The sequence below is a fragment of the Lepidochelys olivacea genome, assembly GCF_965140295.1.
Source record: "Lepidochelys olivacea isolate rLepOli2 genome assembly, chromosome: 12".
Classification (NCBI taxonomy): Eukaryota; Metazoa; Chordata; order Testudines; family Cheloniidae; genus Lepidochelys; species Lepidochelys olivacea.
Genome location: NC_140422.1, coordinates 9,636,180 through 9,662,527, shown reverse-complemented (window position 1 = coordinate 9,662,527; position 26,348 = coordinate 9,636,180). Strand labels below are relative to the sequence as shown.

Below are 26,348 nucleotides of genomic sequence, written 5' to 3'. Positions count from 1 at the left end.
ATGGTGCTGCAAGCATTGGTGGATCACAAGGGACATTTCACCATCATCAACGTGGGATGGCCAGCAAAGGTGCATGACGCTCGCATCTTTAGGAACTCCGGGCTGTTCAAGCAGCTGCAAGAAGGGACTTACTTCCCAGACCAGAAAATTACCATTGGGGATGTTGAAATGTCAATAGTTATCCCTGGGGACCCAGCCTAACCCTTGCTCCCATGGCTCATGAAGCCGTACACATGCAGCCAGGACAGTAGTAAGGAGCAGTTCAACTATAGGCTGAACAAGTGCAGAATGGTGGTAGAATGTGCCTTTGGACGTTTAAAAGCTCGCTAGCACTGTTTGCTGATTAGGTCAGACCTCAGCGCAACCAACATTCCCATTGTTATTGCTGCTTGCAGTGTGCTCCATAATATCTGTGAGAGTAAGGGGGAGACTTTTATGGCAGGGTGGGAGGTTGAGGCAAATCGCCTGGTGTCCGATTTTGAGCAGCCAGACACCAGGGCGATTAGAAAAGCACAGCAAGGCGCGCTGCACATCAGAGAACCAGTTTCATGACTGGCCAAGCTTCGGTGTGACAGTTGTGTGTATTTCTCCTTGATGCAAACCCGCCCCCTTTGCTGATTTTTATTCCCTGTAAGCCAAGCACCCTCCCACCTTCAAAATAAAGTAATTATTGTTTTGAAACCATGCATTCTTTCTTTAGGTTAATTAAAAAAAAGGGAGATAACTGACAAGGCAGCCCAGGTAGGGTGGGGGAGGAGGGAAGGATACGGCCACATTGCTTATTGTAGCCACACTACAAATCAAACTGTTTGAATGACAGTCTTCTGTTGCTTGGGCACATCCTCTGGAGTGGAGTGGCTGGGTGCCCGGAGCTTCCCCACCGCATTCTTGGGCATCTGGGTGAGGAGGATATGGAACTTGGGGAGGAGGTAAGGTGATTGTACAATGGATGCAGTGGGGGTCTGTGCTCTTGTTGGATTTCTTGCAGCTGCACCAGATGCTTCACCATGTCCGTTTGCTCCCCCAATTAGCCTTAGCATCGCCTCCTGCCACCGCTCTTCGCGCTCACTTAATGCTTTCCTAGTCTTTAACGCTGAATGCCTCCATGCATTCAGCTGTGCCCTATCAGTGTGGGAGGACTGCATGAGCTCGGAAAACATGTCATCACGAGTGCATTTTTTTGCCTTCTAATCTGCGATAACCTCAGGGACGGAGATGATGGGGGAGCCTGGAAACATTTGCATTTCTGGGTCGGAAGATAAAAAGGGAGAGTAAAATTTAAGATGATACATTTCTGAGAACAAAACAGAGACTCTTTCACAGTGAATCAAGCAATTCACAGCAGACAGCACATGTGCTTTAGGTACAAGGTCGCATTTTGCCTTTTATATTGAGGGCCTGCTGGTATGGTGACATCACACGCGGCTGGGCAACACAGTTCGGTTTCCAGGCAGCCATGGTAAGGCAAAAGGGTATGCAGGGTTGGCTTCTTACACATAAGATGTGGGAATGGTTTCAAACTGCAGCACCATCCTTTCCCATAGCAAGCAATAGGTTGGGTTTCACAATTAAAAGGAGGGGCTGCAGTTTTTGGATGGATGTGCAGCATACACCTCCCCCCACCCCACAGCGTGGCTATTCTCTGGGATGATCCCTTTTAGCCAAGCACAAACAACCCAGCATGAATGGGGTCCTTTTACTATTCCCTTACAAAAATTCCCCTATTTCAACCAGGTGACCATGAATGATATCACTCTCCTGAGGTGAGCACAGAACGATATAGACCAAATGTTGCTTGAATGTGACCAAAACCCAGGACCATTCGCTGCCATGCTTTGTGCTGCAATGATTCCAGAATAATTTCAGAGTACCTGCAGGAGAGCTTCATGGAGATGTCCCTGGAGGATTCCCGCTCCATCCCCAGACATGTGAACAGGCTTTTCCAGTAGCTCTACTGGCCACGAATGCATCCCAATTCTTCAGGGCAAATCTAACATTAAACATTATTGCTTTTGAACTCTGTACTGTAGTTACAAATGTGCACTCACCAGAGGTGCCTTCTCCAGCTTCAGGGTCGGGGATCATGCCTTCGGAGGGTATTGGCTCCAGGGGGACGAAAAGGTCATGGCTGCTGGGGAGAACAGATTCACCGCTTGCCTGTTGCGCATTCTCCTCCTCCTCCACAAAATCCTCCCCTCTGTTGCGTGAGACTCCCCCCCTTGCAGGTGTCCATGGACAATGGTGGGGTAGTGGTAGGGTCCCCTCCCAGAATGGCATGTAGCTGATCGTAGAAGCGGCATGTATGGGACTCTGATCTGGAGCAACCGTTTGCCTCCTTTGTCTTTTGGTAGGCTTGCCTCAGCTCCTTAACTTTCACGCAGCACTGCTGTGTGCCCCTGTTATAGCCTCTCTCCACCATGCCCTGTGAGATTTTGGCAAATATATTTGCATTTCTTCTTTTTGATCGGAGTTCTGCCTGCACAGAGGCTTCTCCCCATACAGCAATCGGATCCAGTGTCTCCCTTTCGGTCCATGCTGGAGCTCGTTTGCAATTCTGGGGGAACTGCATGGTCACCTCTGCTGCCAAGTTCGCCACGCTGACCAAACTTGAATTTCATTTCCTAAGTTCCCGGGGCTTTTCCTGTGTACCTGGCTAGTGCATCGGAGTTCAAAGTGCTGTCCAGAGCGGTTACAACAGAGCATTCTGGGATAGCTCCCGGAGGCCATTACTGTCGATTTGCATCCGCACTACCACTAATTCGACCCAGCAAGGTCGATTGTAGCACTCACCAGGGAGGAGTACAGAAATCAATTTTAAGAGCCTTTTAAGTCGACAGAACGGGGTTGGTTGCGTGGATAGGTTGATTTTAAAATCAACCTATCGTGGCTAAATTCGACCTAGCCCCGTAGTGTAGACCAGGCCTTAGTTTTGTTCTGAGTAGCTAAGCTCAGACTGAGATTGAACAGATCATTTGAAATCACTGGAATCTATTTGCTGTGATGCAAGCCACCACAGTTCATCACAGTCAACACTGGGATTTAGTTTTCATAGGGGAAATTTTTTTTAAAAACCACCCCATCCTTTGTAAACTGCCGACTAAACTAAATCTCACCCATCTCTGTTTAGAGCTTAGTTTGTTGCATTTTAAAGTTGATTAAGCTTGTACAGTCATACAAATTTCTTAATAAGGTTTACTATAACAATTGCCCTACCAGCCCAATGATCAAAATATAGAGGATATATTGTATCTGTAAGAAATTATATTACGGAGAATAGGTGAATTACTGAATAAAACTTAGGGTACTTTAAAAAAAATCCCTACACAAATGAGCATCCAATCCTTCAAATTCAGGATTTTTTTTTTTCCCCCTCAATTTTGTACTTCTGTTTTACAGAAGAATTGTAGGAATTGATGCAATTTTAGTAGGGCTAGGAAACAATGAGTGATAAAACTTGGTTAGAGAGTAGTACAAATATTAGCATGGCTAAATTGCAACATTATCTATTTGCAAACAGATAACAAAGCTACTTCACATTGAAGACAGATTAGTTAGTGTCTCAGTACAACATTTTTCAAACACATTTCAAGTTATTAAAAACTATAGCATAAAAATGACTAAGAACATGCTAAGTATTAATGATTCCTATTATTATTCTTTAAATACCTCAAGGAGCATACACCTACTCAGAATCTTTGCAAAATATGCCAGTGGCTTGGATTAGGTGCTGGTTTTAAATAGGATTGCTATTAAGTTAAAAGAAACCAATACACAGTATGCACATTCACAATATTTGTGTTTAAGACCAGATTTAAGTATTTAGGATAAATTAATTATTCAATTGGTCTCCCCTTCTAGATTTAGGGGAAAATATACATGGCACAGGAAGGAACATGAGTGACCAGGGACTTTACCTACAATGTGCACAAGTAGTAAATCTATCTCTAAAATATGAAGATTTGACAATACAGCAGTATGGTATATATTTGACTTACCACCGCCACAGCATCACTAGAAAGAACAGCATTAATATCCAGCACTGTATAGTAAGCTATGTTGGTCAAAATATAGATAACCGTCACAATGGGCATAGAAATTGCAATAGCCAGTGGCAGATTCCTGATGAGACAAAAACAGCAAATAGGCTTGGGAAAATTCTAGGGTTTTAAAAAATATATAATTTCAACAAATATCAGTATTTATTTTTAAATTGTTTATTTACATGTCTACAGTTGTGCAAAATTACGGGTTAAATTTTTTCCCACTTTTTAAATAGATTTAAATTTTCACAGTTGCAGAAAATTATGGGGGAAGTCAGACAATTACACTAAAAACACTAAATACAGATTCAAAAAGTTAACGCTTTATAACCGTTAAAACAAACTGTCAATGTAATATCCTTAAATGAAACTCTAATAAGGTCTAAGTAGCATTTTTCTTACTTTGCCTATCTGTCAGTGTCAGATATCATAGAATCATAGAATATCAGGGTTGGAAGGGACCTCAGGAGATCATCTAGTCCAACCCCCTGCTCAAAGCAGGACCAATCCCCAATTTTTGCCCCAGATCCTTAAATGGCCCCCTCAAGGATTGAACTCACAACCCTGGGTTTAGCAGGCCAATGCTCAAACCACTGAGCTATCCCTCCCCCCTCAATGGAAATATCTAAGTTATTTAGAGCTAGACTGAGCTGATTACATTTGATAAATGTTTCTAATTGAATGCAAGCTCTTCTTCTTTCAAAAACCTCCTGTCAAAACAAAATAAAATTTTGAAAAAATTGTCACTCGTTCAGGGTGGCAAAACCAGCAAACTGGATCAATAGAGAGTGACAAACTCCAAGTCAGCCTTTTGCATTTGTTGGATTTAATATTTTAAAGCGTCATTTACCTTTTAAAAATGAATTTGGCACAGAGTAAGGATTTTTTCATTACTTCCCTAATGGCACTAAAAGGGGATTCAACACCATTACAATGTCATCACTATCACAAAGTCAAATTACTGTGGCAAAATGTCAGTGCAATACAAAGTAATTAAAAACTCTTTAAAAGATAAGAGACCATGATTCTTGGGACTGTTCTCCTAGAGAGTGACTAATGCAACGCTCATGGTTCAAAGATCTGAGCATCGTAATAGCTAGTGGCTGAGATCCATCCAGAGAGCAATTACTTACTTCAAATACCAGTTTAAGCTAAAGTTTAATGATGTGAAACAAGAACAAAAGAAAAGTGCCAGCTCCGCAGAGAACAAGAGAGAGAAAATGGGGACTATATTATAGTTACCTTTTTCTCAGCAATAGCAATAATTTTCATTGCACCAAAGATTAACCAATATAATTATATCCCACCACACTCTTGGAGAACAAGCAATACAAGGATCATTCCTGAAATATATATTACTAATAGACATATTTAGTAAATCTAGTACCCCAGTGTGGTGGGGTAGCTGCCCCACACAGGCAGAAGGATTAAAGCAGCCCTGGGGAGGCTGCGCAGAACCCAGCCAATTAGAAGAGTCTTATTGAGCCAGCCAATAGGGAGAAGGCTTAGTGGAGCAGCCAGTCAGGGTCAGGCTGGCCTATATAAGAAAGGCTACTGAGCAGAACAGAGGCAGTCTCTCCCGGGAGGGTAAGGGAGAAGGACTGGCTACCCTGTAGGAGGGTTGAGAGCAGCGTGAACAGATGTCCCGATTTTATAGGGACAGTCCTGATTTGGGGGGTCTTTTTCCCTTATATAGGCTCCTATAACCCCCACCCCCGTCCCGATTTTTCACACTTGCTGTCTGGTCACCCTAGTCAAGAGAGAGACAGCACCTCGGACAGAGCAGTGCTGGAAAAGGGAACAAGAGGAAGCTCCAACCAGATGGCTGCCAGACTGAGGCCCTGATACAAGGGCGGAGAAGGTGCTAGGGCTGTGGGGAAGTGGCCCAGGGAAACAGATGGTGGAGTAGGAGGAGGGGCAATACATGGCTGCCAGCTATAGGGTCCCTGGGCCAGAACGCAGAGTAGTGGGTGGGCCCGGGTCCTCCACTTGCCACCAAGGGGAGTGGCCAGTGCATGCACTGCAGTTTGCCACTGCGATGAGTGGACTGCACTGAGCACTGCCAGGTCACCCGGGGGGGAGCGGGGAGAGAACCGAGTGGAGCACAGTCCAGGGAGCGACATGGGTCCTAGAGGTGGAGGTGAGAATGACGACAGGCGAGACACTACTAGATGAGGGCATGTTGGTGAAACAAGAGCTAATTCCTAGGACAGCCAGCAGGAGGCACCGTGGTGGTGAGGCCTGTCCCATTACACTCAGGCAGGAAATGGAAAACAGAGGAGATGCCTTTCAAAAACAAAACAAAAAAGAAAAAACACAAAACTACAGAGGGGTATTCATCGTCCCCCTTTAATCCCCTAAAAATACTATGCAGAAGATGGAAGAATCAGGGTATTTTCAAAATTTTTCAAAACTAGAAAGAAGCTGCAAGTCCAAACCTCAATGTCTGATAGAATATTTTACATTCTCTTGTCAAAGAACTCGGGCTTAAAATTGTATGTGGCTTCCCTGTGAGTATCCTAAATATTAATCAAAGGTTGCGTACTCTCTCTCACATGGCTGCCATCCTACACCTTGACCTGAAATTCACAAAGGCATGGCTAAAAGGGAATGCTAGAATAGGAAAAATTATCTGCTTACCTGAAAATTTCCATTGTGCAAGTAATAAGGTCCACAGATCCATTACCATGGGTACTCCAACCTGCGTGCAGCTTTCGGGCAGGATCAGACCTGTCATTCCCTAGCATCAGATGATGCATCACCTCTTGAAATTCCCTCCAGTTGAGAAATTCCACAGCCAAGATAATTCAAAGCTACTTTTTTAATTAGAGATTGTGTTAAATATACTTTGAGGAAATACAAACATTTCTCCTATGGCCGTGCATGGTATATTCTACCTAATCACAACAAACCCAAATACTGGGCTGTCAGTTTCCATCTGTATTGTGGATGATCCATTTGTCTCCAGAGTGAGCTGAATCTGTGGATCTTATTACACAGAAAGATAATTTTCAGCTAAGCACAGATACATTTTTCTCTTCTTCTTCTTCATGCTAAGGTCTACAAATTAGGGTTGTTGATTAATCACAGTTAACTCACACGATTAACTAAAAAAATCACAATTAAAAAAGTTAATTGCAATTAATCGCAGTTTTAATTGCACTGTTAAACACTAGAATAGCAACTGAAATGTATTATATTTTGGATGTTTTTCTTCATTTTCATATATATTGATTTCAATTACAACACAGAATACAAGGTGTATATTATTTTTGATTACAAATATTTGCACTGTAAAAATGATAAAGAAATAGTATTTTTCAATTCACCTCATACAAGTTGTCATAAATATAAAGGGAAGGGTAACCACCTTTCTGTATACAGTGCTATAAAATCCCTCCTGGCCAGAGGCAAAACCCTTTCACCTGTAAAGGGTTAAGAAGCTAAGGTAACTTCACTGGCACCTGACCCAAAATGACCAAAGAGGGGACAAGATACTTTTAAATCTGGAGGGCGGGGGGGGGGGGGGGGGGAGACGACAAAGGGTCTGTGTGATGCTTTTGCCAGGAACAGATCAGGAATGCAGCCTTACAATTCCTGTTAAGTTAGTAACTAATCTAGCTAGAAATGCGTTAGATTTCCTTTTGCTTAATGGCTGGTAAAATAAGCTGTGCTGAATGGAATGTATATTCCTGTTTTTGTCTCTTTTTGTAACTTAAGGTTTTGCCTAGAGGGATTCTTTATGTTTTGAATCAGATTACCCTGTAAGGTATTTACCATCCTGATTTTACAGAGGTGATTCTTTTACCTTTTCTTTAATTAAAAGTCTTCTTTTAAGAACCTGATTGCTTTTTCATTGTTCTTAAGATCCAAGGATTTGGGTCTGTGTTCACCTGTACAAATTGGTGAGGATTCTTATCAAGCCTTCCCCAGGAAAGGGGATGTAGGGCTAGGCGGGATATTTTGGGGGAAGACGTCTCCAAGTGGGCTCTTTCCCTTGTGATACTGCATGGCCAGAGGGCAGCAGGAGAGTGTTAGAAGGGAGCCTTATTCCCTGTAGAGGGAGAAAGTTTGCTATAGATTAATTCATAGATACTAAGGTCAGAAGGGACCATTATGATCATCTAGTCCGACCTCCTGCACAACGCAGGCCACAGAATCTCACCCACCCACTCCTGCAAAAAACCTCTCACCTATGTCTGAGCTATTGAAATCCTCAAATCGTGGTTTAAAGACTTCAAGGAGCAGAGAATCCTCCAGCAAGTGACCCGTGCCCCATGCTACAGAGGAAGGTGAAAAACCTCCAGGGCCTCTTCCAATCTGCCCTGGAGGAAAATTCCTTCCTGACCCCAAATATGGTGATCAGCTGAACCCTGAGCACATGGGCAAGGTTCACCAGCCAGATACTACAGAAAATTCTTTCCTAGGTAACTCAGATCCCACCCCATCTAACATCCCATCACAGGCCATTAGGCCTATTTACCATGAATATTTAAAGATCAATTAATTACCAAAATCATGTTATCCCATCACACCATCTCCTCCATAAACTTATCAAGTTTAATCTTAAAGCCAGATAGATCTTTTGCCCCAACTGCTTCCCTTGGAAGGCTATTCCAAAACTTCACTCCTCTGATGGTTAGAAACCTTCGTCTAATTTCAAGTCTAAACTTCCCAATGACCAGTTTATATCCATTTGTTCTTGTGTCCACATTGGTACTGAGCTTAAATAATTCCTCTCCCTCTCCGGTATTTATCCCTCTGATATATTTATAGAGAGCAATCATATCTCCCCTCAACCTGAAGCCAATTAAAGCACCTGAAGCCAGTCACCTGATAAAACCCCCCTGCTTCAATCAGACAAGGGAAGGAGTTGAAGCAGAGTGGATTGGTGTTGGAGCAGAGAGCAGTTTGGAGGGAAGCAGAGGAGAGTTTGGAGAAGTGCTGCGGTGGGCTAAGACCACCAAGACCTAGGTAAAGGGACACCTGGTTTGTGCAGAGGGAGAGCACGAAGCCCCACAAGCTGAAGAGCAGGAGAGGGAAGTAGCCCAGGGGAAGGAACCGCTAGTTCAAGCAGTTTACTGCTATCCCTAGGGCCCCTGGGCTGGGACCCAGAGTAGAGGGTAGGCCTGGGTCCCTCCCTCTCCACTCCCATCCTCTAGGACACTAGAGGGGCAGTTAATACCCCAGTTCAGGGGCGAGAAACGGTGCCCTGAACCCTCCCCAAGAGGAGAAAGCGTGAGACCCATCAAAGTAGTGCCGGTAATTTGCCACACCCTGTTTTGTTTTAAAGAGTTGGTGGTGGCAGCATACGGTTCAAGAACAATGCAAAGTCTGTACTTTAGGGAAGTTTTTAACCTAAGCTGGTAAAAATAAGCTTAGGGGTCTTTCATGCAGGTCCCCACATCTGTACCCTAGAGTTCAGAGTGAGGAAGGAACCTTGACACAAATACTGTAGTGCAATCTGTCATGAAAATGCAACTTACAAATGTAAATTTTTTGTTGTTGTTACATAACTGCACTCAAAAATAAAACAATGTAAAACTTCAGAGCCTACAAGTCCTCTCAGCCCTACTTCTTGTTCAGCCAATCGCTAAGACAAACAAGTTTGTTTACATTTACAGGAGATATGGCTTCCCTCTTCTTATTTACAAAATCACGAGAAAGTGAGAACAAGCATTTGCATGGCACTTTTGTAGCTGGCATTGCAAGGTATTTACATGCCAGATATGCTAAACATTGATATGTCCCTTCATGCTTCAGCCACCATTTCAGAGGACATGCTTCCATGTTGATGAAGCTAGTTAAAAAAAAATAATGCATTAATTAAACTTGTGACTGAACTCCTTGGGGGAGAATTGTATGTCCCCTGTTCTGTTTTACCCGCATTCTGTCATATATTTCATGTTACAGCAGTCTTGGATTATGAACCACCACAAGTTGTTCATTTTAAGAACACTATCACTGCAGATTTCATAAAACACAAAGAAGGTACCAATGTGAGATTTCTAAGATTAACAGTCCCAGTCTTTAATCTCTTCTCATACAGAAGCTGTTCCATATCTGACAAACAATGGAAAAGGTGGCCAGACAGTGAGGCACCCTGATAAGCTTTACAAGATTTCATCCCTGCCTCATGCTCCAAGTCTGACAGAGAGGCTGCAGGTCACTTTATTTACGGTTTCCAGATGCAGAGAAGCTGATCACCAGCCCACCAAACTGCTTTACCATGAATGAGATATTTCTTCGTGTAGGAGTACTCTGCTAATCCAACTTTGCCAAATGTGTTTTGATGTTCATCTCCCCTCTGGTGGGTAGAAGACTTTGCTCCACCCAGGATGGGAGAATCTGTCTCTGGAGTAGGGTTGATCATGTTCTTCCAAGTTATCATAAAGATGCTATCAGAAATGTTGATGGTCATGACCTAAACAGGTCTGTTACCAATGTAAGGAGCAGTGCTCTGAGACATCAGTGAATTATTATGTTTCAGCTGATGGATGCTTTGCTCTCTTTCTAGTACCCATTCTCTGAACTAAACCAGAGAATGGTACAAACACCCCAAAACCAACAACCTTAATTCTCTGCATTCACCAGTTGTGGGAGCAAAGAACATATAATGGGAAGTAGATCTCTTCCAATGAATGAGACAGGGCAAGATGCAGAAGGAGTACCCAGAATTAGTGGATAGGTATATCAACTCTGGATCCCTGAGGCATGCTTGCACTTGAAATCAGAATTCCCAATAGGCTTAAATAAGAAATAGATTTTTTATGTGTGACACCACTTGTTTTCCATTATGGCAATAATTTATTACAAGTCTTCTGAGATGAGACCTTTTACCTAATGCTCTTTATCATCTGTCCAAGCTTATAACTGACTTCCTTAGTGTCACGCATTTCTGGAATCCAAGATACTCCAGAAACTGTATCACTGTTTGTTTCAGCTTCCTCTCTCTACAGAGCCCCAATCAGAAAAACAGTCTGGAAAGAAAAGCAAATTTCCTTTTCCCTAAAGCCTATATTGCTATCCTGGAGAGACCCTGAGAACACATGTAAGATCAAACGGTAATGACTGAAGTTGGGAAAAGAAAAAAGGCTGCCATCCATCTGCAAAACATAAGACCTAAAATGGGACTGTCCTCAAAGAGGTTGGTCTTATTTGTCTCTCCATCCCCACATGGAGCCCTTCTGGGTGTCTCAAGGGAGGTACTGATCTGGGGGGGGCTCAATAATGGGCTCCCATAAGCTCGACCCCTCTGTTGCATGGGATCCACATGGGGCAGATGGACCTGTTTCCCCTGGAGGTCTCAGCATAGGATATGAAGAGGGGTCCCTGGGGGGATGTTAAAGAGGTGGCAGCAGAGGGTGAGAGTTGGAAACAAACACCCCTTACTGCATTCTGGCATTGGTAGGGTCCATGTTGTGTCAAGTACCCTCCACCTGACCTGAGAGGTAGGAGGGATTCAGCTTTGCAGTCAGAGGTATGGCTGCCGGTGTGACCTATATGGGGTTTTAGGCATGATCTTCCATCTGGCATGCTGTCATTCTGGCTTTGCTGCCCCTCATGCAGCTAGGGAAAGAGGCTGCTTGCCACTGGAGCCTGTTCTTTTCCATTTCTACGTGCCTCCTTTCCTGCCAGGGGAGGGAGCTGAGGCAATCCAGTCTGGCCTTGGCTGTATTTTGCCCAGCAGAGTTAGCCTCTCTAATCCAATCTGGCTCCTTTCCTGCCCAGGGAAAGGTAACAGAGGTGACTTGTCCTTCACATCTTAGCCCACGCAATTGCATTCTGCCCATAGAACAGGACCAAGCTCCAAAGTGAGACAGGCCTTTCATTTTGCCTTTTCCTCAGCTTAGCTCTGCTGCTAAAGCCTGCAGGGGCACCAGCCACTGCAAACACCTCAGCAGAGGAAGCAGAGCTGAGGGGACTTTCCTCAAAAAAATCAAATGCAGTTCTAGGACATGGCTGGGAATTAGACAGACACAGAGTGACAGAGAAAGTCAAACAATTCAAAATAAAGAATTTTCATCAGAAAAGCTCTACAGCCAGGAGGTCTGGTTGAACCTGCCAAGCACCATGGAGGCAGGGTAAAAAAAAAAAAATATGGAGAAACTTTAGGAGGAAGGGCATTCTCCTGTTGCCAATGACCGAGAGGTCTGGTTCTGCCCCCAAACTGGAAGCAGCCTGAAGTACTCATTGTAATGGATCTGTGGACCTTAGCATGAAGAAGAAATGCAGACACGTCACCTCATGAAACAAAAAAGCTGGAACAGCTCTTCAAGGGCATTAATCTTCAAGAAAAAAAAGCCCAGGGACCTTTTCAGATGTAATTGTGGACTAGAACTTTCACAGGACAAGTATGAGACAGGATGATTATGGAAAAATTCTACCATACTCAAAGACATTTCATGAGACCAAACACCTCCTTATTCTTTTGAGCATTAGTATAATATGGGCAACTAAAATTTGAAGCTTGCTTTATGAGTGAGAGTCACTGCCAGGAATAAAGCCTGCTGCATTAGAAATTTGAGCTTATGAACAACATATGGATGTAAAGGAGGTTTCATCGTCTTAATTAAACGTTCCTAGCAGAAAACTTGTTTTTAAATGATATCCAATAGAAAAAAGTTACTTAACTGTTAACTCAGCAGATTATATTATCTTTAAGAGGAAGGTGGAAAGATATTGCAACAGCACTCAAAAGGGAGTTTTTAAAATCAATTTTCTCTGCCAACAGATGCAGAAAGACAAGATGACTAACGTAAGCACAGAGCATTAAATCTCTTATGGGTAGGTGTACAACACTCACTAGCAAAGTGGTTTAAAAGAGACATTGTCAACCTGAAATTTAGTCAGTTAAAAAAAAAAAAAAAAAAAGAGAGTTGCTAATTGTCATTTTGCAACAAAAATTTTTAAAGGAAAACGTGTGTCTCCTTTGCGGTGTGAATGCTCAAACAGAGCAAACTGACTAATAACGTATAAAGCAAGCCGGCTGGGGAAAAAAGGAACTCCCTCCCCCCTGTCTTTTAGCTATAGCAATCTTAGCTGTTACTTGTAATAAGTAAAAACAAGTCAGACAGATGTGAATTTTACATTAACCATTTCTGTTTAATGACGGAGCTACACAATTAACTGACTTGTCAGTCGCACATTTTCAGCATTCACCTGTGTGTTGGGATTATGTTTTGAGACTTTGAAACTGTCTAGGCAATTGCACAGATAAAAACAATGGTGTGCACCATTTACACTGCAATATTATAGTTTATTTGTAAAGAACTATCCATGATACGTAACTGCAAAGTAACGATTGCTAATCAACTAGTATGCTGTAGTCATCAAGACTTCCTTATTTTTAAAGTGTTTCAGCCATTAATAAACCTTATGCTTAATAATCCCCTGTTGGTGATCCATTATAAAGTTGAGTTGTGTGTCCACACAGAGTAGTTTTACAATAATCAAATTCCTTGTCAGCTCAGAACACATTTCAGTGAAAAACAGTCACTACATTAGTGACTTAATAACAGTCCAAGTTTAATTAAATAACATCCTTAAAAAAACTGGATCCTTTACCTTTCTGCATTTTTGATTTCTTCTGTTACAAAATTAAGGGTGTCCCAGCCTGAGTAAGAGAACAGGGCGGAATACAGTGCAAGAGAAATGTCTCCTAGGTCCCAAGAAGATCCCTCAAAGGAGTTCTGAAAGTGTCCTGAATGTCCTGGGGGGGGGGGGGGGGAGAAATACATATGCATTATGGTATGACATAGTAAGTAAAAATGTTTTTTAGTTTGATATGCAAAAGTAGCAAAACAAGCCAAGAACTAGGAATTTTCACATTCCTTCAAGATCACTTATTGACCCATCCTTCCATTCTGCCTGTTACAGCCTTGAGAATAAGCAGGGCACTTAATTTTATTAAAAAAAAAAAAATCTATTCTATGGAGAACTCAGAAAGCATTATTATTATGCAGCTAAATACCTGACCTGTTCATAGTTACAGCAGAGACAGATCTGAGGGACAGTGAAGTACAGGCTTGTAACCCAAAATACAGTTCAATCATACTTGTAACAGCCTTGGCAGTATCCTTTTGGCTCAAGCCATTGTATACAAATGAAATGGTACAATTCTATGGGTTATACCATCTCTGAAATTCTGAACCACTTCGCCTGTGAGAGTCAAAACTAACCCTTTTATTTATTTATTTAGGGGTGGGCAGGGATGACTGTCTCAAAAATACACGCAAATTCATAAAATCAGTCATTTATCCAAATGGATAAATACCTGTATTTCATTTTGTTAAAGTTCTGATTGATTTGATGAGTTATAGTTACTATCATAGGTTCAGACTACTGTCCATTACATTGTAAACATTTAAATGCATACAAAAAGATGTGACGAGTCCATGAATTTGTGCATATTAAGAGGTAGACCAATTTAGTTTAAGTATCGAAAGGGCCAAATTGATAGTAATTAAGGGAACATAAAATGTTGTTAAATAATGGTAGGGACAAAATCTTCCAAAGTACACTTAAGTCTTGTGTGCTATCAATACTACTGCGACTAATATCATTTACGTCACTCTTCAACTTGGAGTGAGTTTTTTCCAACATGTGCTGACATTGTCAGCACTGTGGCAATACAATAGCAATATAAACATTTTATAATATTGACTACAGGAAGGTGAGTTACTATCTTGTACATTCCAATGCCCAAAAATATAGCTACAGTTCTAAACACCTTGTACTTTTTACAGCAATATGTTGCTATTTGTAGGGTGGGAAAAGCAGTTTATAAGGCATTGCCAAGGTTGACCAGCCCAAATATTTGAGTCCTTTAAATGTGTCACTGCATTGCTCTCCTCCTCAGTATCTTGGATGACACTGAGGAAGATGGAGCAACAGTCAAGTTAGGAGCAGGGAAGAAGGCAGGCAGCATCCAGGATGTTAGTGGTAAATATATTAAGGTCAGTGGAGCAGCCAATGGTGCAGAGGTATTTTGTATTGAAGTGACACACTGTGCAGTAGTGCTCATATAGGCACGTTTTGTTCAATACCGGCCCAAGAATAAGGAAAGAACGTGGGGTACAGTCCCTCAACAATGACTTCACTCTAAACACAAAGCATAATTTGGGCAAAGGACACATTTTTCATAATTTAAAATTGGGTTGTGTACTTTTTTGAGCCAACACGGAAAGCTTCCAAAACACACAGGAGTAAAACTCAAAAAAAAAAAAGTTTGATGGAAAACAACTTTAAAATATTATGACTAATAAAAAGAACCAGCAATAAACTATTTAATGCTGAACAACAAAGAAAAGAAATCAGGAACTAATACTGGGCTGATACTCCTTCTATAGATGCAGAACACCCACCTTCAGAGGCACACATCTAAGTGTATAGCTCCTTTTAAATGGCTTTGAGTCCATTCAACTTCACAGATAGATATCAGTGAAGATATACTCTGAAGAGAAGTATTGCAATTGTACAGTTTTGTGTAATTGCACATCTTATCCAAAATCCAGATTACAAAAAGTTTAGATTGAGGTTCAGTGAACCTCACAATATTACTAGACACTGGAGACATCATATTTCTCTCTTCAAACTGTATTTTGCAAGTTCTGCATGTTGCTGCTTGCTATTTCATTCCACTAACCATTCCAAACCAGAGGGTGTAAAATTGCTTAGGTGTGTTAGGCTAATTCAAGTATGATCTTCATTCACAACACTGGCCAAGTTGTTAATATCTGGATGGATATGCTGGACCTTATTGCTTAATAGAGAGATCTGGTATTACATAAATATAAATTTAACATTACAGATTAATTTAAAAATACTGTTTTGCAGCTTCTATGGATGTTCCTAATGAAAACCAAACTGATTATTCCCCAGCCTTATTGCTGCACACCAACCTCTAATTAGTTTTATAAGCTTACCCTGGCATAGTCTAACAATTCCTGTTACGATGATGACAATAAGGGCAAGGACTTTAGCATACGTGAATACATCCTGCACCCTTGTTCCCCATTTAACATAGGCACAATTTATAAATGTTAGAAGACCTAGGAGACAAAAAACGAAGATGAAAAGGAAGTTATACATGAGCTTTGTTAAGCACAGATTTTAATTACTGTCCATGTCAGTTATAGATGCTAAATTTAAACTATGCTAAAATAAGCTTAAGAGCCTGGGAAAATTAAACTAAGCAATGTTTACTGGTACTCACAACATATTGTCTTACTATTATGCATTGCTTAATTTATGACAAAAAACAAGAGTGGGAAACGTCAGTTTTCTAAAGACATTTTAGATTCTTTTTGCCGAGGACAGGAAGAAAGACCCTCCACCACATGTCAGACCTGCTGGGCCTGTTCCCATTTTCCTGGTTTTACCCCTCATTTTTGTGGCCCCATTCTGCAACCATTATTCAAGCCAAAGGCAGCAGAGAATGTCCTTTCATTTTATATTTTAAAATAATGTTCTGGTTCACCTCCAAACTTTAGACCAATGTAAAAAATTGTAAGTTAAATTATTTGGCCCTTTTCTTGGTAACTTGAAGATTAGTTTAACATCCCAGATAATTTCATAGGTTTTATAGTCTTTAAAATATGAAATTTGGAAAGCCAAAAATGGACATTGATGATTCTCTTGATATCAATTGCACATTTTAAGACAGTTGGAAAAGACAAGGTTAGAACAGATCTGACCAATTAGCAATGTAAGCTCCACAGATAAGGCAACATTTGACTGATGGGAGATTTTTTAAATTAAAACTGGTGTTAGTGTGATGAAAATGGAAATAAGGAGACACCTTGGGGAACACAAATTCACATTCGTGTATAACAGTACTTTAAGATTGGTTCTTCAAAGAGTTGAACCCCTCTGGCTATATACAATGTATTCTTTTACTTAAATTATGTAGAGGTTACCATTGTATTTTCCTTCAGTATTAGCTATTCACAGACTGCTCAATTCTAAATGATACGTTACAACATAAAGACACACAATATTTGTACCATATTAAGTAATGTTGTGTAACCTGAGGATATTTCCCAAATACCTCAATAACAGCCCTATTTGACAACTTTAAAATTATTTGAAAACATTCAGTTCTGTCTCTTTGGGAACACACTCCCGCTCCCCCTCCCCCTCTAATCTCAAGTATTCCAGCTAATTGTGGCTGTCTAAGCAGCAGTTCTGCAGAAAAGGACCTGGAGATTACAGTGAACAAGAAGCTAGATACGAGTCAGCAGTGTGCCATTGTTGCCAGGAAGACCAACAACATCTTGGGCTGTATTAGTAGGAGCACTGCCAGCAGATTGAGGGAAGTGATTATTCCCCCCCCCCACCTCAGCACTGGTGAGGCCACACCTGGAGTATTGCATCCAGTTTTGGTCCCCCCACTATAGAAAGGATGTGGACAAACTGGAGAGAGTCCAGCGGAGGTCAACAAAAATGACTAGGGGGCTGGGGCACATGATTTATGAGGAGAGGCTGAGGGAACTGGGGTTATTTAGTCTACAGAAGAGAAGACTGAGGGGGGATTTGATAGTAGACTTCAACTACCTGAAGGGGGGTTGCAAAGAGGATGGAGCTTGGCTGCTCCCAGTGGTGGCAGATGACCGAGCAAGGAGTAATGGTCTCAAGTTGCAGTGGAGGAGGTCTAGGTTGGATATTAGGAAACACTATTTCACTAGGAGGGTGGTGAAGCACTGGAATGGGTTACCTAGAGAGGTGGTGGAATCTCCATCCTTAGAGGTTTTTAAGGCCCGGCTTGACAAAGCCCTAGCTGGGATGATTTAGTGGGTGTCGGTCCTGCTTTGAGCAGGGGATTGGACTAGATGACCTCCTGAGGTCTCTTCCAACCTTAATATTCTATGACTTTAGATTTGCCCATGTAACCAAATTTATCAGATCATCTCTTCTCTGATTGCTGTTGCTACACACTACACTCAGTTTGCGTTATTGCTCTATTGTATTCATTTTTTCCCTCAAATATTTTAAAATATTAAACAGCCCCTCCCAAAGTACCATCTGAATATTCAGGGATTATATAGCTGTATCTTTATTGTTTTTCTATAATTCAGAGTAATTTTTGCACTATCCAGATTATAATTAATCTATTTCAATCCTGCATTTTTGGCACTTACCCAGATGCAGATATTGGCACTACAAACAATATATAGTTAGTGAAATTAAATTGTATTTTACTAAGCTTTCTTACTGAAAAAACATGGTATTATAAGGGTTGTGACGGGGCAAGGCCAGATGGCTATAGAAAAGTAGTGGGAGATAGATATATTAGCTTCAAGGTAAACAAATCCCTAGAACCAGGATAAGTTAAATGGCAGCTGCTCCAGGTCAATTAAGACACCTGGGGCCAATTAAGAACTTTCCAGAAGGCAGGGAGAACACTAGGTTGATTGGGACACCTGAAACCAATCAGGGGCTGGCTGAAACTAGTTAAAAGCCTCCCAGTTAGTCTGGTGGGTGTGAATGTCAGGAGCTGTGGGAGGAAGTTGTGTTGTTAGAGAGAGACTGAGCAGTACACACCATATCAGGCACAAGTAAGGAGGTGCTGAGGTAAGGGTGAAGTGGAGCTTGAGGAAGTGGGGTCTGCTGTGGGGAAGTAGCCCAGGGAATTGTATGTGTCGAGTTTCTAAAAGGTCAGCTACCATAGCTGATGCTATTAGGGTCCCTGGGCTGGAGCCTGGAGTAGAGAGTGGGCCCGGGCTCCCCACTTTGCCCCCCTGATTAATCACTGAGACTGGGAGACAACAGAGACTGTGCAAGGGAGGATAGCTTCTCCTTACCTCCCTTGCTGGCTTATGATGAAAATGGCTCAGTAGACTGTGACCCTTGTCTCTAGAGAGAGAAGGGTTATGTGGAGGGTCACAGTGAGCCTCTGAGGCTAGCGAAATCTGCCAGGAAATGCGGGACCCATGGAGACAAGGAAAGAGTTTTGTCACAGGGTATCAAACAATGTAGTCACATTGACTGAAAGTGATAATTATATACAATTATAAAGCTTGGTTAAAGAGCCATAACCCAACAAGCTAAAAAAGGGGGGCAGCACACGGAGATAGGAATGTACTTAGTCCAGTTACCCCATGGAAGAATAATAATTCAAAATTAATAAAAAACCAAGGGTAATGATCCCATACAAGTGAGAGACTGGTGAACTTGAAAAGTTGGCAACTGAAAAGGATGAACCACATTTCCTTCAACTTGTCAAGACTGGGAAAAACAGAGGTATCAAATTTTGAAAATCATGACTGTAGGAGCTCCTGAGAAACACTCAAGGGAAAAAAACTGGTATCAGATCTGCCTTCCAACATAACCAAATAGTAGTTTTTGTTACTCTATAATAAACCATACTTATGTGAACAGGATTTTTTATTCTAGCCAACAGTTTTTAGGTAATTTTCCATGTGCAAATGATTTTTTATGAAAAATTTTCCTATTACAAAGATGTTAGAACATTTGGTCTGTTTTCATGACAATTTGATTGTGAAGTGCTGTCCTATCTCTGGAGTTTAAAAAAAAAAAATCTAATTAAGAATCTGAACAAACCAAACTCTTTCATTGTTAGACTATGCTTTTTTCTGGTTACTAAGGGTATGTCTACACTTACCATGGATCGACGCTGTGGCGATCGATCCTCCGACGGTCGATTTAGCGGGTCTAGTGAAGACCCGCTAAATTAACAACAGATCGCTCACTCAGACTCTGGTACTCCACCAGAACGAGAAGCATAAGGTAAGTCTCCCGTCGACCCAACGCAGTGTGGACACTGCAATAAGTCGACCTAAGCTACATCGACTCCAGCTATGTTATTCACGTAGCTGGAATTGCGTAACTTAAGTTGACTTAACCCCGCAGTGTAGACCTGCCCTAAGATTGCTTCTATCAATTTTGTTGCAGCTGTGGTCAATTTGCTAGCTTATATTGATCACATTGTAAAGTGTGCCTGTGCACTTTGAGAGAATATCCCACGATAGTAAAGATTTCAGAAGTGAGTGGTAAAGTGTCACAACATTTGGAATTTTCAGGAAACAGATCTTGCAGTATATCCGCTAGTAAACAACTTGTATTTGTTACTGTATATATTGGGAAACAAAAATCCGCATTTTTGCACAGAAATTATCCAACACTTTTCAGACACACTGCTCATGTTGGTTTTCCTTAACAAGTTAGTACCCTTCACAGATTTTATTTGATTCTCAATGTTAGGTTGCAAGCTGCTGCCAAGTAGCAAGGGAGGACTTCTGTAGTGACCGAGCTACAAATAAAAGTAGTGCGGTGGAGCGAGGTCTAGCAAGGAAGTCGCGTGGTTGAGGGCAGGATTTTAAAGCACACAACTTATTTCTAAAGCAAAGCTTTTCAGCAAATGTTTGTCCCTGCTACCATAACCACAAAGGAGACTAATTTAGGACATTACTTTTCCTTCTCCAAGATAGGCACATCTTAGGATCTAATGCTAGGTTAATCAAGCATGAAAACCCTGGCCTCTTCAGCCAGAAAGAATCTGTCTGCTTTTCTCTCATTTCGGTCTTTAACATAAGAACAGTTATACTAGATCAGACTAATGATCCACCTAGTCCAGTATCCAGTCTTCCAACAATAACCAGTGCCAGATACTTCAGAGTGAATGAACAGAACACAGCAATTTACCAAGTGATCCATCTCCTGTCATCCAGTACCAGCTTCTTGCAGTGAGAGGTTTAGGAACACCCAGTGCACGGGGCTGCGTTCAGGACCATCTTGGCTAATAGTCATTGATGGATCTATCCTATATCAACTTATCTAATTCTTTTTGAACCAAGTTATATTTTTGGCCTTCACATCATCCTCAGGCAACAAGTTCCACAGGAGAATGTAGGTTGTGTGATCTACTTTCTTTTGGTTGGTTGGTTTCTTGTGTTTGTTTTAAATCCGTTACCTATTTTCATTGGTAACCCTTGGCTTGTGTGTTATGTGAATGAGTAAATTCCTTCCTTATTCACTTTCTCCACATCATTCATGATTTTATAGACCTATCATATCTCACCCCTTAGTTATCTCTTTTCTAAGCTGATCAGTTCCAGTCTTTTTAATCTCTCTTCCTATGTAAGCTCTTCTTTACCACTTAGAATTTTTGTTGCCCTTTTCCAATTGTAATATCTTTTTGAGATGGGGAGATCAGAACTGCACAGTATTCAAGGTGGGGTCTTACCATGGATTTATATAGTGGCATTGTGATATTTTCTTTATCTATCCCTCTCCTAACGGTTCCCAACATTGTTAGTTATTTTGTCTGCTGCTGCACCAGAGCAGATGTCTTTAGAGAACAAGGACGCCAAGATCTTTCTTGAGTGAAAACTGCTAATTTAGACCCCATCATTTTGTATGTATAGTTGGGATTTATTTTTTCCAATGTGCATTACGTTGCATTTACCAACACTGAATTTCATCTGCCATTGTGTTGCCCGGTCACTCAGTTTGGTAAGATCTCTTTGTAACTCTTCGCAGTCAATTTGGACTCAACTATCTTGAGTAATTTTGTATCATCTGGAAATTTTTCCACCTCACTGTTATCACCCCCTTTCCCAGATTTATGAATGTGCTGTACAGCCTAAGTCCTTGGTGGACCTTGCTATTACCTCTCTCCATTATGAAAATAGACTGTTTCCTATCTTTTAACCTGTTACTGATCCATGAGATCAGTTTCCTTATTGTACAAAAGGGGATTTTCAACTATCAGAGCCTTATAAAAAGCATATAATTTACAATTGTAGGCACAAAAGGTATTTTCTCTTCGGTATGATAGAGAAGGAAAGATTAGTGAAACTTTACTCACTCACCCACGGTGGATAAAAATATATATTTTTTAAATCAAAAAGTTGGATTTTTAAATTTGAAGTCACTGGCTAAGTACTAAACCAGCTTTTGATAGCTATAGCCTCTTCTGCAGGCGCTCAAAGAATATTTTCTTCTTTAAACCAGTTCAGTTGAACAACTAGAGTTCAATCAAAGTTGAAAAACTGTTTGGAAGTTGAAAAAGCTTGTTTTTCTCTTCCAAATCTGTCAATAAAAACAATGAGGATGAGATCTACTAGTTCTAAAATCTTGAAGGACCTGGTGACCAGAAACAAAATCAGTCCAATTCATTAAGTATAGCTAATACTTTGTTTTATTAAATAGTTTTAAATAAGAAACATGCTGTGATTTTTTTTCCTTGTGTATCCACCACACTTCAGGTAGTTTTAATTTAACAATAATTTGAAAATGCTGGTTTTGTGCATTAATTTAATTTCAATGTCTTCTAAATGCAGCTAGACACAAATCACAAATAATTGATCACTCTCTGTAATAAATAAATGTCATTCATCTAAAAAGTGTAAAAATTAAGAATCGGAATAAATGTATTTTAAGATATAGAATTGCTTAAGTGTGTATACATATAACATTCTCTGAGTTAGCAAAAAGTACCAAAATTAGTATACATTTAGTATTAATAAACTATATTTAGTTGCAAACCACCATGTTTTAATGGTTATACCAATCAACAAGAATCACATTTTTTCTTTAGGAAAAGAACTGAAAAGTACAAATGCAAAACAAGATTGATTAAAATAATGGATTTTTAAAGTTTCCTGCTTGCAGATTTAAATAATTATAGAAATCACCTTGATTTAAAAATCAATCCACCCAGCACCCCCCTCAAACAAACAAAGTTACTTGAGTCCCAAAAGATAGGCCTCTGTCAATAAAGCTATTCCCTGAAAGTGACATTTAAAAGTGAACAGTTTGTGTTTGAAAGCACACAAGGTTTCTAATAAGAAATTGAGTTTTCTGGAAGTCATAGAGAGAGGAAGAGACACAAAGTTACATAAACCTGGCCTCTCTGTTTAAAGATGCCACTGCTAAATTCTGCCAGCCATAATTAAAAATTCCCCCAAGAAGAATCAGGACTTGAACTAAGTTTTAGTTAAGAGTGAAAGATTTTGCCTTTAAGATGTCAAAATATCCTAGTCATGCACATCCAATCTATGCTGATTACCTGGAAACCATTTCCTTTCCTTACTTTAACTCAACCCATTCTAGATTCAGAATGCTACAGTTCTGGAATCTAAACAGGATTATATGTAATAGATGTTCAGTCAAAATAATAATCACATTAGTTTTCATATAATACTTACATATACAAGCAGCTGCGATGAGACGACAGGCAACATAAGGAGGCTCACAAGAAGGGAAGGCAGGCTGCACAATGTAGTTAGCAAAGGTTATTGCAATAATTGCCTGACTAGTTGGCTCAACAATTAATAATGAGGTCCATAAGCGAATAAAAGCAATAAAGCCCCCAAAAGCCTCCAAGATATATGCATAGCTGGCTCCTGACTTGGTAATAGTGGTTCCCAGTTCAGCATAGCAGAGAGCTCCAAACACTGAAAAAATCCCCCCAGTTGCCCAGATTATTAGCGACAATCCATAGGAGGCACTGTAGATGAGAACTCCTTTAGGCGAGACAAAGATACCTGAACCAATCATGTTGCCTACAATGAGGCTGATTCCATTAAGCAAAGAGATTTCTTTCTTCAGCTGCATTGTTTCTTTGTTTCTTTCATACATTTCACAGCTGTCACTTGAATCTGGCTTGCCTGCTTCCTTGATGGGAGAGTATCCAGCCAGTGAGTTGTGAGCCACTGCACCATTTGCCCTTTCTTCCATTGTGGAATTGTTGTGTATTCTCTAACACCAATCCCAATCTAAAACAAAATTACAGACAGCTAAAAATTAACATAACATTTTGTCTAACCCTTCACATCAATTCTTCTTTCTGCTTGGAGCGTAGGACTGACTTGTGTAACCTCAGATATCCCTCTTTTGCTACCATGTGCTATATGATTTTGAATGAGGGTAAATCTTTGGATGGTAAAACATGACATTTGAACAAGTAACAGTCTCAAAATATCCTAGAAGAAAAAAGTGAAAAGAAAAATAAATGGTGCTGATTTGCAAGGGGTGGGGGGGTGGGGAGTTGTGGGGAAGCACAGAACAGAGGAAATTCAAAGGTCATTGACACCCGTCAGTCGAACTGGAAAGATCAAAAGGGGTAATGGAGGTGTATAAAGAGAAAGCACAGTACAAGAAAGAACAGAAGGTGGAAGTAGTGAAGACAAGTTTATTACAATATAAAACACATTTCAATTAAAGTTTTATTCTTTCCTCTTCCATAACTAATTGTTTTTAAAAGCGCCCAAGAATACAAAAGTGGAAAAAAAGGTGTGGATAAAGCTTCTGAATGGTTCATATTTGATTTTCCTTGACTTCAGAGCTGAACATCTTACACCTCAAGTCTCTAGAGGATCTTCCCCTCCCTCCTTAAAAAGGATCACTGCTGGCCTTAACACTTAAACATAAGATTATACTAATATCAATTCTGAAATACAGACAAGTTTAGAGATGAAACAATCTTTAATTTGCATTGACACTAGCTTTCATTCAAAATCTAACTTCTGATTGGATTATCAGAAGTTTCATAAGAACGAGCCTACTCCTTTCCTAAAAATGTGCTATCATTTTCATATGCCCTTGCCAAGCACTAAATCCTGAGTGCACATTTCAGTGGCCTACTGCAGAGCAGAAACATGCAAGTCTGGGTGAGATTTGGCAAAGCAGTTGCTCTAGCAGAGAAATCAACTATTTTATCTTGCATTATATTTTCTTTATCACAGAAGCTTAATTAGGGGTATTTCATTCCAAAAGTAAACTTTTTATCTTGAAATTGATCCTGGCACTAACTTAGTGAAGAGGGAAAAGGCACAAACAAAGTATTTATGGTCTGATTTTCAGTAGGTCCAACATATAATTATGCACACAATTCAGTATTTGTGCCTGAAAGTAATTAATAGATGCATCTACCTGGGCATACAAGTATAAACACATTTGTCCATGCATTTATGGTCATTTTCACTCACTCTTTGTTCACGCAGTTAGATTCTTCCTTTTGAAAAAAATCAAATCCTTACTTTGTAGATTATAATGTTGACAATATAACAATGTAAGTTAATTAAAACATTGACCTAATATACTTAGAACATGTTCTTACTCTTTCAAGCCATTTTAAATATTTTAAACCAAGGGAAATAAATATGTAATCTACATGGAAATGGCATGTAAAAGCCATTTACTGGAATGGAATATAGCCTGTTCACATTATGTCCAGTATAAGCCTTCTATCTCTTTTCATAAAAGAGAAAATGCAGTAAGTATCCAAAAATAGTATTATTTACATAAATTAAAATATTGACTGCATTTGAAAGACTATAATATTACAAATAGGTCTGCTGAATTATTACAAATCCTCCCTTAAGGCTTTTTTAAAGATTTAAAAGGTTTAAAATGTTAAACTTTTATTCTGTCAGAGCAAACAGTAATGGCATAATACAGTCAAACTCAGCCATATTTGGAAAAGTCATCCCACACAAACTTCTGTATTACAGAATATACCTGTGGTAGAGCTCCGCCCTTCTCCTTGTGGGTCCCGCGCTTCTAGGCGGTTTATGCTAGCCTCAGAGACTCACTGTGACGCTCCACATAGCCCCTCTCTCTAGGGCTGGGGTTACAGTCTACTGAGCCCTTATCATAAGCCAGCAAGGAGGTTGGTGAGAGAACTCCCACAGTCTCTGTCCCTATGGGCTTATTCCCAAACAGTTTAGCCTCCTGTCCTGACGGGGGCCTGTCTTCCCGTCCCAGGAGGTGTTTCTGTAGTGGCAGGTTGGGGGGAACCTGGGCCTGCTCTCTACCCCGGGTTCTGGCCCAGGGACCCTAATAATAACAGCTGTTGGCAGCTGACCTTTCACTGCCAGACTTGCTACATTTCCCTGGGCCACTTCCCCACAGCTCTCCCGCTTCTCTCTTCTTCACCCTTACCTTAGGGCTCCCTTACCGATGGCTTGAGGGCGTCTTCATTAACTAGCCCTTCAGCCACACTGCCTCTTCCCTGGCTCTCCTCTGCCTGATGAGAGTGAGCCCTTTTATAGTATCAGAGGGCCTTAGAGTCAGGTGGTCACTTTAGCTTAATGGCCTCACCTGACTCTTTGCAGGTTAATTGGAGTCAGGTGTTCTCATTAGCCTGGAGCAGCCCCTGCTCTGGTCAGTCAGGGAACAGAAAACTGTTAATCCAGTGGCCAGTATATCTGCCTTCTGCTATACCCAGCTGGCCTGGGTCTATCACAATACCATCACAAGTAAAAGAAAAGAGTTTCCAAAAAAAAAAAAAAAAAAAATAAAATTTAAAAACTGGATTTATTCTCCCCAAATGTTAAGGGT

At 40.7% G+C, this 26,348-nt stretch overlaps 1 protein-coding gene across 3 annotated transcripts in view; it reads right to left on the bottom strand.

Moving 5' to 3' along the window:
* SLC7A6 (solute carrier family 7 member 6) overlaps positions 1–26,348 on the bottom strand; it is a 56,678-nt gene that overhangs the window by 20,365 nt on the left and 9,965 nt on the right. For 2 of the 3 annotated variants that reach the window (XM_084644541.1, XM_084644540.1), the window contains 4 exons: positions 23,213–23,782; positions 15,968–16,093; positions 13,608–13,752; positions 3,996–4,119 (listed from right to left, as the gene is read on the bottom strand). In XM_084644541.1, coding sequence (XP_084500667.1) covers positions 3,996–4,119; positions 13,608–13,752; positions 15,968–16,093; positions 23,213–23,744 — 927 coding nt within the window. In that variant the 5' untranslated portion in view covers positions 23,745–23,782. Of the gene's footprint in view, positions 1–3,995; positions 4,120–13,607; positions 13,753–15,967; positions 16,094–23,212; positions 23,783–24,938; positions 25,021–26,348 lie in introns of all 3 variants that reach the window. The other variant, XM_084644542.1, reaches the window with a different exon arrangement.